Raw genomic sequence first — 12,249 nt, forward strand, 5'->3', positions numbered from 1 at the left:
AAGTGTTAATTACATGATGTCATCAATATGTGAGTACTTGTTACCAGAGAGTATTATAGCATTGTAGCACTAAGTGATCTTTGCATGATGATATCATCAATATGTGAGCACTTGTTATCTAAGAGTACTGTAGTACTGAAGTGCTAAGTGATCATTACATAATGTCATCAATATGTGGGCACTTGTTACCTAATAAAATTTTAGTGTTGAAGCACTAAGTGATCATTACATGATGTCATCAGTATGTGGGCAATTAGTGATCATTACATGAAGTCATCAGTATGTGGGCACTTAGTGATCATTACATGATGTCATCAGTATGTGGACACTTAGTATCATTACATGAAGTCATCAGTATGTGGGCACTTAGTGATCATTACATGATGTCATCAGTATGTGGGCACTTAGTGATCATTACATGATGTCATCAGTATGTGGGCACTTGTTACTCAAGATTATTGTAGCAATGTAGCTCACCATACTCTGAGACTAGATGTGAAATGATGTGGTTGTGATGTTTGATATTAAATAATAGAACATTCTTATACAATTTTAATAATCACAAAAATAGTTCTGTGAAAGAAAAAAATAAAGTCAATGAAAAGTATAAGAAACTTGGGAAATATTTTGTCGTTTACAACCTGGCATTATTGACCACCAAGGCTTGCTGTTGAGGAAAACTGATGTGATCTCAATAAAAAAAAATCACTCCTAAATACACATTTTTCTTTGTGTCCTTGATAACAGGAGTCCATGATCATCAACATATGCAATTTTTTTAAAGTTTGCAATTAAACAAACATTTTAAAGACAATTAATGATGGTACCTCTCATTGCATTTTTTTTGTGTGATGACTCTTAACTGTCACAGATTTTAGCTAAGAGTAACATAAGAAAATGTACGCTAACAATATAGATATTTTAAATGATTCAGTATTGCTTAAATAATTAAAGTTAAATTCCCCAACATTTTGTGAGCAATCATCATTAATTTAAAGGCTTTAGTGTACTTAGTAATTATTCATGTATGAATAATGATCAAAACACTTTTCGCGAGAGGTGGTTTGATATTACTGATGCATCAATAAATATGTATTTCTTGGGGGGTAGGTGGGTTAAATTAATTTGAATACTGTAATACTTCCTTGCTCTTTTTGCAATGATATATTTATTCCTGGCACTAGTTCTCAGTCCGAGCACATTATCTCCTCCTCCAATTAACAACTGGAAGTCTATAATAAGAATAACATTATCCCCATCTGATACTCTGACAAAAGAACCATGCCTAAACTGATGAAGTGTTGAGCTCCCAAGAGACATGTATCAATGCATGCTGTCCATGGAAAAGAAAGATTTTGTGATCATCTGAAGTGAAGTTGCTTTTTCATCTAGACCTCCAATTACTAATTGGGGGAATGAACAATGTCCATGGTCTAGGGACTAACACCAAAAAATATATAATAACAAAATAACATCAGGTAATGTATTGCTTTTATTAAATGCAATATTTTCTCTGCGATTAACGTATAGCAATACACTTGAACTACTGACATAAGATTACATCTGAATAAAACATAAACTTAATAAAAAAAACTGTAAAAAAATGAAAATGTTTGTCATCTTTCCATCATTTGACTAGTCTATAACAAGGTTGATTAAATGGCAAGATTATGCTTGTAGCCAAAAAGTGGACATGGTGAACTCATTTTGTGTTTAACCATGATTGTCCCAACAGGTGATGTGTGTGTGTGTGTGTGTGTGTGTGTGTGTAGGGTTGAATTGTATGTAAGAACAATACTGGCTATAAAATGCCAACTAATAATTAAGTTCAAAAACGGGAAAAATAAAGAACTGCATAAAACTGTCAGAAATTAAACCCTACCAAAAAAAAGCAAACATGTAGTACTACTATATACCAGATAAAATGCACAGGTGTAAAAATTCTTTGAGAGGTATATACAATTGAAGATCAAATTAAAAAAAAGAAATAATATCCTGTAAATTTAGGGTAAAAAAAATCTTACTATATAAACCACATTTCCCTGAAAATAAAGTCCAAGTTTTTGTCTGGTGGTATACACAAAGTTTCATACGAGGGTTAACGTCCTTATTTTTCTCTCTCACAGCAGGGTGGAATCAAGACAATAAACTCAGGTGTGGAAAAGTCTATTATTAGTTAGTCAGTAAGGTTTTATTAGGCATTGCATGCTAACTAAACTAACCTCAATGGATCACTACCTACTGGTGAATTTTTGTTTATCATAAAAACAGCTATTATACCTATAGTGGTTTGAAAGTATTTCTCCAAATAATACCATGGGTACATTTGGACTCGGGGCCCCGAGTGGCCGAGTGGTCTAAAGCGCTCTCTGTTATGGATCACTGCCATCTCACCTCTGTCTGCGTGGGTTCGAGTCTCGGGCAGGGCAAATGTGGATATGTGAGAAAGTTTGCCAGTAGCTTCTCATGGGTTGGTGGTTCTTTCTGGGGTTTTCCCGGGTTCTTCCTCCACCATTAATACTGGCCACCATGTATAGCCTATCTTGTGCTGAAAAATGGCGTTAAACCCTATAACAACAACAACAACATTTGGGCTCATTTTTGTTGTTTTATTCAGTTTGGAATTTAGTTATTGTTTTTTTTTAGGGAAGTGTGTGAGAAGCATTTGCATATCCCATAGGCTTATTATTATTCCAACATACGTACTTGCTTATAGGTCAAGTCCAACTGAAAAATTGCACAACCTAGTTCTGCCATTGCATAATGTGCTGGCAGATCTGGGTCTGTGCAGTTTCTTGGGAGTAATCTGTAGAACAAAAAACATAAACTCTGATCTGCCAGAGCATTATATTACGGCAGATCAAGGTCTATGGTGTTTGCAGCTGAAACAGACTTATAAGAAAGTATGTACTACAGATCACTTAAGGCAAAAATATACGGTAGATCACTTAAGGCAAGAATATAAGGTAGATCACTTAAGGTAAGTATATACGGTAGATCACTTAAGGCAAGTATATACGGTAGATCACTTAAGGCAAGTATATACGGTAGATCACTTAAGCAAGTATATACGGTAGATCACTTAAGGCAAGTATATACGGTAGCTCACTTAAGGCAAGTATATACGGTAGATCACTTAAGGCAAGTATATACGGTAGATCACTTAAGCAAGTATATACGGTAGATCACTTAAACTGCATAACAACTACTTACTAAATCAATTAAGAGTAACTGAAAAGTGCTTCTTAATACACATTGCAGTGTAACAATAATGTTAAGTACACATTTAATTATAAATGAATAATGTTAAGTATGCATTTAAGTGTAACAATAATGTTAAGAATACATTTAATTATAAATGAATGTTAAGTACGCAGTTAAGTGTAACAATAATGTTAATAACACAGTTAATTATAAATGAATACTGTTAAGTATGCATTTAAGTGTAACAATAATGTTAAGAACACATTTAATTATAAATGAATGTTAAGTACGTAGTTAAGTGTAACAATAACGTTGAGTACGCATTTAAGAGTAACAATAATGTTAAGTACGCATTTAAGAGTAACAATAATGTTAAGTGCATATTTAGGTATAGCAATAATGTTAAAAACACATTTAGGTATAAATGAATAATGTTAAGTATGTTCTTTATACATTTAAGTGTATCTAGAAAATGTTCAGTACACAATTAAAATCGAGACAGAAAGAAATAGAACAAAAATTTGTCTCATTTTGGGAATTCAGCCTTTCTAAAATAGTTGTATGTAATATTTGTTTTGTAAGAAAACTTCATTTTTATTTTTTAATATATTTATGTATGTGATACTACTGTGATACATAGTGGACTGATGACAATTATTGCGATACATATCATGACACATCATAACTAGTGATACTGTTCATGCATATCATGATATATCATGGCTGGTGATACTATTGTGATACATAGTGGACTGATGACAATTACTGTCATACATAAATACTTGTGATACTGTTGTGATACATATGATATATATGATAGCAGGTGATTCAATTGTGATATATAGTGTACTGATGACAATTAGTCTGAAAAGATAATGACACACCATGACTGGTGATACTGTTGTGATACATCCCATGATACATCTTGGCTGGTGATACTATTGTGACACAAAGTATACTGATAACAACTATTGTAATATATGTGATACAGAAATACTGGTGATAGTGTTGTGATACATATATGATATATCATTGCTGCTGATAATATTGAGAAACATAGTGTGCTGATGACAATTATTGTGAAAATATAAGGATACATCATGACTGGTGATACTGTTGTGATACATATCATGATACATCATGGCTAGTTATACTACTGTGACACAAAGTATAATGATGACAACTAGTGTGATACATACCATGATACATCATGGCTAGTTATACTACTGTGATACAAAGTGTAATGATGACAACTAGTGTGATACATACCATGATACATCATGGCTAGTTATACTACTGTGACACAAAGTATAATGATGACAACTAGTGTGATACATACCATGATACATCATGGCTAGTTATACTACTGTGATACAAAGTATAATGATGACAACTAGTGTGATACATACCATGATACATCATAACTGATCCTGCTGTTGTGATCTATATTGTACTGATGACAATTATTGACACATATCATAATAAATCATGACTGGTGATACGATTGTGATACATCATGGCTGGTAATACTTTGGTGATAATATCACGATACAGCACTGCTGGTAATATTCAGCTGTATGCAATCTTTTTGCTGGAGCATGAAAGAAAGCTTTTGAATCCCTAGGCTTTGCCCTTAAGAGTCAAACTCTTTCCATCATGCTCTAGTACAGAGCAAACTGAGTACAAGTACTTTATCTTGTGCTGTATTACTTACCATCTTTTATCATAGTACAATCGTCCATCATCTATCTTAACATCAGCAAGTCCCTCAATAGGACTGGGAGGAGGGAGTGGTTTACGATTGACTGGTTTTCCACTGACTTTATTGATAATACGAAGATCATCTAAAATATCCTCCTCATCTAGTGAGAAATTTATCTGAGGTGCGCCAGTTAAGGAAAACAAAACATTGCACAATGGTAAGCCCGTTAAGGAAAACAAAACATTGCACAAAGGTAAGCAAGGATAACAAAGCATTGCACAAAGGAAAGCAAATTAAGGAAAACAAAACATTGCACAATGGTAAGCCAGTCAAGGATAATAAAACATTGCATAAAGATAAGCCAGTTAAGGAAAACAAAAACATTGCACAATGGTAAGCCCGTTAAGGAAAACAAAACATTGCACAAAGGCAAGCATGGATAACAAAACAATGCACAAAAGAAAGCAAGTTAAGGATAACAAAACATTGCACAATGGTAAGTCAGTTAAGGAAAACAAAACACTGCACAAAGGTAAGCATGGATAACAAAACATTGCAAAATGGTAAGCCAGTTAAGGAAAACAAAACATTGCAAAATGGTACGCCAGTTAAGGAAAACAAAAACATTGCACAATGGTAAGTCAGTCAAGGATAATAAAACATTGCACAATGGTAAGCCAGTAAATGAAAATAAAACATTGCACAAAGGTAAGCAAGGATAACAAAACAGTGCACAAAGGAAAGCAAGTTAAGGATAACAAAACATTGCACAAAGGAAAGCAAGTTAAGGAAAACAAAACATTGCACAAAGGTAAGCAAGTTAAGGAAAACAAAACATTGCACAATGGTAAGCCAGTAAAGGAAAATAAAATATTGCACAAAGGTAAGCAAGGATAACAAAACAGTGCACAAAGCAAAGCAAGTTAAGGATAACAAAACATTGCACAAAGGTAAGCAAGTTAAGGAAAACAAAACATTGCAAAATGGAAAGCAAGTTAAGGATAACAAAACATTGCACAATGGCAAGTCAGTTAAGGATAACAAAACATTGCACAAACGCAAGCAAGTTAAGGATAACAAAACATTGCATAAAGATAATCAAGAATAAGAAAACGTTGCACAAAGGTAAGCAAGTAAAGGTAAAACATTAATGGTTATTGGGTAAAAACCAGCTATACTCACACTGCGGTCCCTTGTAACTAGGATCTGAGCTATTCAAAAATGCTTGAGGTTGGCCTGTTTTCAGCATTTGCGAACTATAGCCCCAAGTGGGCTTGAGATTGCTTAAGTTTCTACCCAACAGCCCAATGCAAGAGCAGTGTTGTCAAGCACTTATTGGGTGTTATTAGCAAATGCAGGACCCAATATGCTTACTACTACATTACATAATGTCACAGCTGGTCTACCATGATGCAACTGTTTGTAAAATTGTACAATTCAGTCATAAAATTAGAACACGACTTTTCTTAAACATATCTGTATTCATTTTATTTCTGTGAAAACTAACTTAAATACAATTTATTATGCACAAAATAGGGGTATACAATATATAAATTATTGTGCTTGTACTTAGATTCTGCAATTTCACCAGACATACACACGGGTTGCATGCCTGCTTTCTCCATTGTACTTAAGCCTCACCAAAAATATCCAAAATTAAAAGCACTATAATCTATAAATACAAGGTAAGCAAAACAAAAGGATATCAGGAGATGATTTCCTCCTTTTTTCTGGAAGGGGAATAGGGTCATTTGGGCGACGTCTTAGTTTGCGTGTTGATGCTGGCTTGACCTCCATGGAATCTAAAATCAAATAATTATATGAAATAAGCCCATTCTTTCACAGACTCTAGTAAGTTTTGGAATATGATCTACTAATGGAAGACAGGAAATTGGCATAAAAAATTTTATCAGTCCAAAATTCAAATTCAACTAAAAACACACTAAAAAACAAACACTCATAAGACCAATTTACAGCTAATCAAAACTGAAACGGTATGCCTAAGAACAAAAGAATATATTTTAATATAAGAATATAACACATTATCCCAACAGTTTACTGCAAACATGCTTTACTGTTACTATACATGTAGGGGAACACCACTCTAATGTGGTGCATATAGTCAGCGCCCATAAATACAGACTCAGTTCTGTATTGAGCTATCTCATAGTGAGAATGATACAAATCTGATGACTGTATACGAGTGATAAGAACAAAATTAAATGCCAATCAAATGAATAGTAATAACTGTGCTACTTTTCAATTAACAATTAGGATTAAGATAATCCCATGCTTGATGTAAATTGTTCATTACCTTTGCAAAAACACTAATAATAATCTATAAGCTATAGACTCCTGAAACTTAACTGAATTGTTTCATCTGTCAGCTTGGCATGTTTTAAGTACCATTGGGGAATAAGGGGTCACGATGAATACAAGAGTCCCTTGATGGGACTGACACTCTACTGGACGAAAAGAATTTCCAGGAATTCAAGAAAAGTACATCTCATCATCTTAACTGCTCAGTCTTGAAGCCACCTCTGATATTCTCCTTTAATAATATTTTCAAATTATCTGCTGTAGTGAAGATATTGGCACCATTTTCATTAAGGACAAAGCAGATATCGTTAGAAATCTTTTGGTGATAACCCAGTGTCAATATGACCATCTGTTCATGGGGAGTGGTGACACAAAGATTTCAAACCAGCCATCATGGCAGCCATATTGGATATACAAATGGCACCATTTTCATTTACAACCAACTAGGTATAAGAAGTCTACTGGTGAAAACCTCATTCTGACATCAATTTCAACTTGGACATTATTATGACCATACTGAGGCTCAGTTTGCATCACTTTCATTTAGGACCAACTCAACACTAAAAGAACTCTTCTGGTGAAAACCCATGTCAAAATGAGTTTCCATTTAAAAGTGGCAATAACAATTTTCAAAAATGGACACCATGGTGACCACATTGATCAGATCAGTAACATTTTAATTTAGGACCAACAATGGCTGCCATAGTGACCATACTGGATTATATATTCATACTATTGCATTTAGGACCAACCAAAGGGTCATTTTTAAAAAAATGTCAATATGACCAGCTATCCTGAAGTAGCAATAAGATTTTCAAGATGGCCATTGCAGTGGCCAAATTGGAGGTCAGCTCAACACTATTTTCATTCAGGACCAACTGGACATTACATGAAGTCTTCTGATGAAAGATGATAATATGACTTTTCATTTTCAGGAGGAGTTGTGATAACAGGATTTCAAGATGGCTGTTGTGGTTGCCATAGTCTGATGTCAGATTGGCAACATTTTCAATAAGAACCAAGCAACAAGACATCATAACAAGTGATGTAGTGAAATTTCCATGTTGTTATGACTGTCCATTCAGATGGTGTAGCAATAACAGGATTTTCATGCTGGAACCAAAGTGCCCATATTTCATGTTTGAGTGACACCATTTAATTTAGAACCAAGGAAACCGTTGGAGATATGTGCGCATGTTTCATGGCAATCCTCCAAGTTTTACAGGAGTAGAGATAATGAATTTGTGCTAACAGAGAGATGGACAATAGACAACAGACCATTCCATAACTTCTCGGGACTTTAAATGGTAGAGCTACAAATCATGAGACATGATGCAACCATGTTCTATCCAAATCCATGTTATGATGACATGCTTTTTAGTTGAGTTCCCATTTTATAATATAGATATTAATTACACACTGATTATCTGGCTGCTGATTATCCAAATTATTTGCATGTATTGACTCCTACCATGTCCAATGAAATTTTAACTTATTATAGTGCACATGTTTAACTGAATCTAATTTGCCAAGCAAGACACCAACATAGAATAGAGGAACATAAATCAGAAAAAATACAATTAAATATAATCTCACACAATGATAATTACAATGGTGTTCTGAATAACAAAATTATCTATTTAAATTAAACAGAAATATAACTGAAAGAGTGAAAGAGGGAAATAAAAAAATAAGAAGTTTGTTCTTACAGTTCCTACTGCATCCAGTACATGTAACTTGCCAACAGTCTTTATTAATGGAAATTGTCTGATGTTTACACTTTTTAAAATCTATCTGAGATCAATAAATAAAGATAATTAAACAATTTCCTTTTTTATGGTACTTTGAAGTCCAAATAATTAACCTCCCAAATGTGTAACAGTATTGATAAAAAGTAACTCCCATCAACACCAATGATAGAAAGGACCTCCCATCAATACCAATACATTTTTCTTTCGGTACCCACCTGTAACAGTATTGATAAAAAGTACCTCCCATCAATAATATACATTTTTCTTTAGATACCCACCTGTAACAGTATTGATAGAAAGTACCTCCCATCAACACCAAGGATAGAAAGGACTTCCCATCAATATCAATACATTTTCTTTAGATACCCACCTGTAACAGTATTGATAGAAAGTACCTCCCATCAATTCCAATATTTTTCTTTAGGTACCCAGAGAGACAATTTAACAATCAAATATTTATTGCTGGAAATATTAAACCATTCCATAACAATTTTACATGGGATATATTTTTTTTCTTGTGACTGCCTGACGAGACTTTTAAAATGGTTAAAATGTTGGGGTTTTTTTGTTGTCCATGGATCTTTCTACTGCTGGTTATTCACCTACTGATACAGGTGTGAAAAGAATCCATCTAAGTTCTACCCTAAATGAAAGCTCTTTGACACTTATGTTCACCAAATCACACACAAAAATTACCATCATCACATCGATTTCATCCTTCCATCTTGGATGGTCTGAGCAGATCTCTGATAGGTTTGAAGCACAAACATAAAATCTACATGAATTTTAGTATTTAATTAAAGCATCTTAAAATTGTTACTATTTCTACTTTTTGTTATCTTAAACATGTCTACAAAATGTTAATATTTACCTACTGATATTAATGCCCGTGAGAGTAATATTATCTGACCCATTTTTATTCCGATAGTTTCATTCACAGTTGTATTTGGGGACTAAAATTTCATCATCTGGAGGACTGACTATCCTGACAAAATCGTATTACAATCCTGACAAAATCATATTACTATCCTGGCAAAATCATATTACTATCCTGACAAAATCATATTACTACCCTGCAAAATCAGGATGTAACCAGACAAGTCCAGATAATCAATGCTTCATATGGACAAAGTGTTACTTGTAAGCATGATGGTTAAAACATTCTTCACTACGTAAACTGTCTACTACACAATCTCTATATTTAGGCCATGGATTCAAAAGACAGTGTTATCAAACCAGTCTTCTGTGTTACTTAAAGTTACACATTTATTGTGATCAAATTGGTTTTCTGTGCTACTTAAGGTTACACATTTATTGTGATCAAATTGGTTTTAAGTGTTATTTATATTGACACCATTATTGTGATCAAATTGGTCTTCTGTATTATTTATATTTACACATTTATTGTGACCAAATTGGTCTTCTGTGTTATTTATATTGACACATTTATTGTAACCAAATTGGTCTTCTGTGTTATTTATGTTTACACCTTTACTGTGATCAAATCGGTCTTTTGTGTTACTTATGTTTACACCTTTACTGTGATCAAATTGTTCTGCTGTGTTATTATAATAAACCTTTGACCACGTAGCATGTTATTTTAGCAATGGTGATACTGTAGGGATTCAGACTTAGAGATCATACAAGAATAAATAATATTAAAATTTATCATCCACTAAAATAAGTGAGGCCCATATTTCAACAATTCTGTGAAACTTTTACATAACATAAGACTCAAGTGGGCCTATGATTGCTCAGCTTACTAACATGTATATAAAAGCCTAATGCAAGGGTATTCAAACAAGAAATTGGGGTTAGGATGAAAACTGATTGCTTGCTGTCAAATTATGATAAGCAGTTTTTTATAAGTAATAAAAGATTTTCCTATTACTTTTTAATGGTGGCCATATCTGAAGGCAGATTGGCATCATTTGCACAAATATGAATGCCCTTTATGCCATGACGTTTTGTAAAATATGGTAAAATTTTAAGCAAGTTTTGAGACAAAGTAATAAAAAGATTTTTCTATTTTTGGCAATTGTGGCTATGATTTATTTCTGGTCTGCATTATTTGTAAAACAAAAGTCTGTTGATGAGACTGATGCTGTTCAGCTCAAAATGAATTTCTATTCATCCAAGACAAGTCCGTTAAACTGCTATGTGCTGAGACCATATCCGAAATTCTTATGAAAATCCAATATACCAAAACTATTTTATCACATTAGAGGTAACAGCTTCACATTAGAGGTAACAGCTTCACAAGAAATCTTTAAGTGCAGAATTACATTCTTTATAATGACCTTTGACTTCGAACCTGATATCACTGATCAAAGATCACTTAACTTGCCACAGGCAATCTCAAGATATAACCACGTGCTATGTTTTTATAAATCTCTAAGTATTATTTCTTGGTGAAAAGAACTTAGATATCTAAGTGGTATCATTCAAGGTAAATGTAGTCTTTAGATATATGCACAATTTGGATTAAATAATAAAATAGATTCACACTTGTTTGTGTTTTCATGCTTTACGAGCCAATAAATTAAAATCCTAAACTGAGACCGCTGATTTTAAAATCAACAGCAGAGTGATAACTATCCACATGTTATTGAAATGTAAATCTGGATCAAAATTCAGTTGTACATGTATTCATAAAGTCAATAAAGCAAAAAATTGCAAGCAGTGACCTTTGACTTGACCTCTGGATCAATTAAGTCTGGTTTACAAACCTCCTTCACAAACATAAATATGTATGTGGTCAGATCTGCATCATTTGCATTCTGATCTAATGAATTATTGCCAGGGGATTTTCTAATGAACGCTGCCAATTATGCAAGTGTAAAATTTTATTGGCTTCTGCATCTCTCAATTGGTAAACCAAATATGTTTTGAGAAAAAAAAAAAAAACAAGACCAAAGCAAACTAAAGTTATGCTGCAAAAAGCACATTATCTATAAATGGATGGACAGACAGACAGACACTGCATTCACTATATCTCTGGTACAGTCAGTGGGATAAAAAGCAGTGGAACAATCCTCTATTTCATGTAATGAGAATGCTGAATTAGTCTCTTTTCTCAACAACTATTGTACAAATACAACTGTGACTAAAGACAGTATCAGCACCATATAGTCTGTATTGTGCTGACATGTTTTTTAATCCTATACATACCGAAATAAATGTTTCTTCCTTCTCGGGGGAGCCAAGTCTTTGATACTGGTACATAAATTGAACAATCATAAATTAACAAGTATTAGCTTTCCAAACAACAAA

At 33.4% G+C, this 12,249-nt stretch overlaps 1 protein-coding gene across 6 annotated transcripts in view; it reads right to left on the reverse strand.

The window, feature by feature from the left end:
* LOC149775190 (sin3 histone deacetylase corepressor complex component SDS3-like) overlaps positions 1-12,249 on the reverse strand; it is a 56,227-nt gene that overhangs the window by 11,134 nt on the left and 32,844 nt on the right. For 3 of the 6 annotated variants that reach the window (XM_089944102.1, XM_089944098.1, XM_089944103.1), the window contains exons 6-8: positions 12,148-12,192; positions 6,613-6,708; positions 4,919-5,123 (exon numbers count right to left, since the gene is read on the reverse strand). In XM_089944102.1, coding sequence (XP_089800228.1) covers positions 4,919-5,123; positions 6,613-6,708; positions 12,148-12,192 — 346 coding nt within the window. The remainder of the gene's footprint in view (positions 1-4,918; positions 5,124-6,612; positions 6,709-12,147; positions 12,193-12,249) is intronic. The other 3 variants (XM_089944099.1, XM_089944101.1, XM_089944100.1) reach the window with 3 other exon arrangements.

Source organism: Sinohyriopsis cumingii, chromosome 19, assembly GCF_028554795.1.
Source record: "Sinohyriopsis cumingii isolate HCF-2022 chromosome 19, ASM2855479v2, whole genome shotgun sequence".
In the NCBI taxonomy this organism is placed as follows: Eukaryota; Metazoa; Mollusca; class Bivalvia; order Unionida; family Unionidae; genus Sinohyriopsis; species Sinohyriopsis cumingii.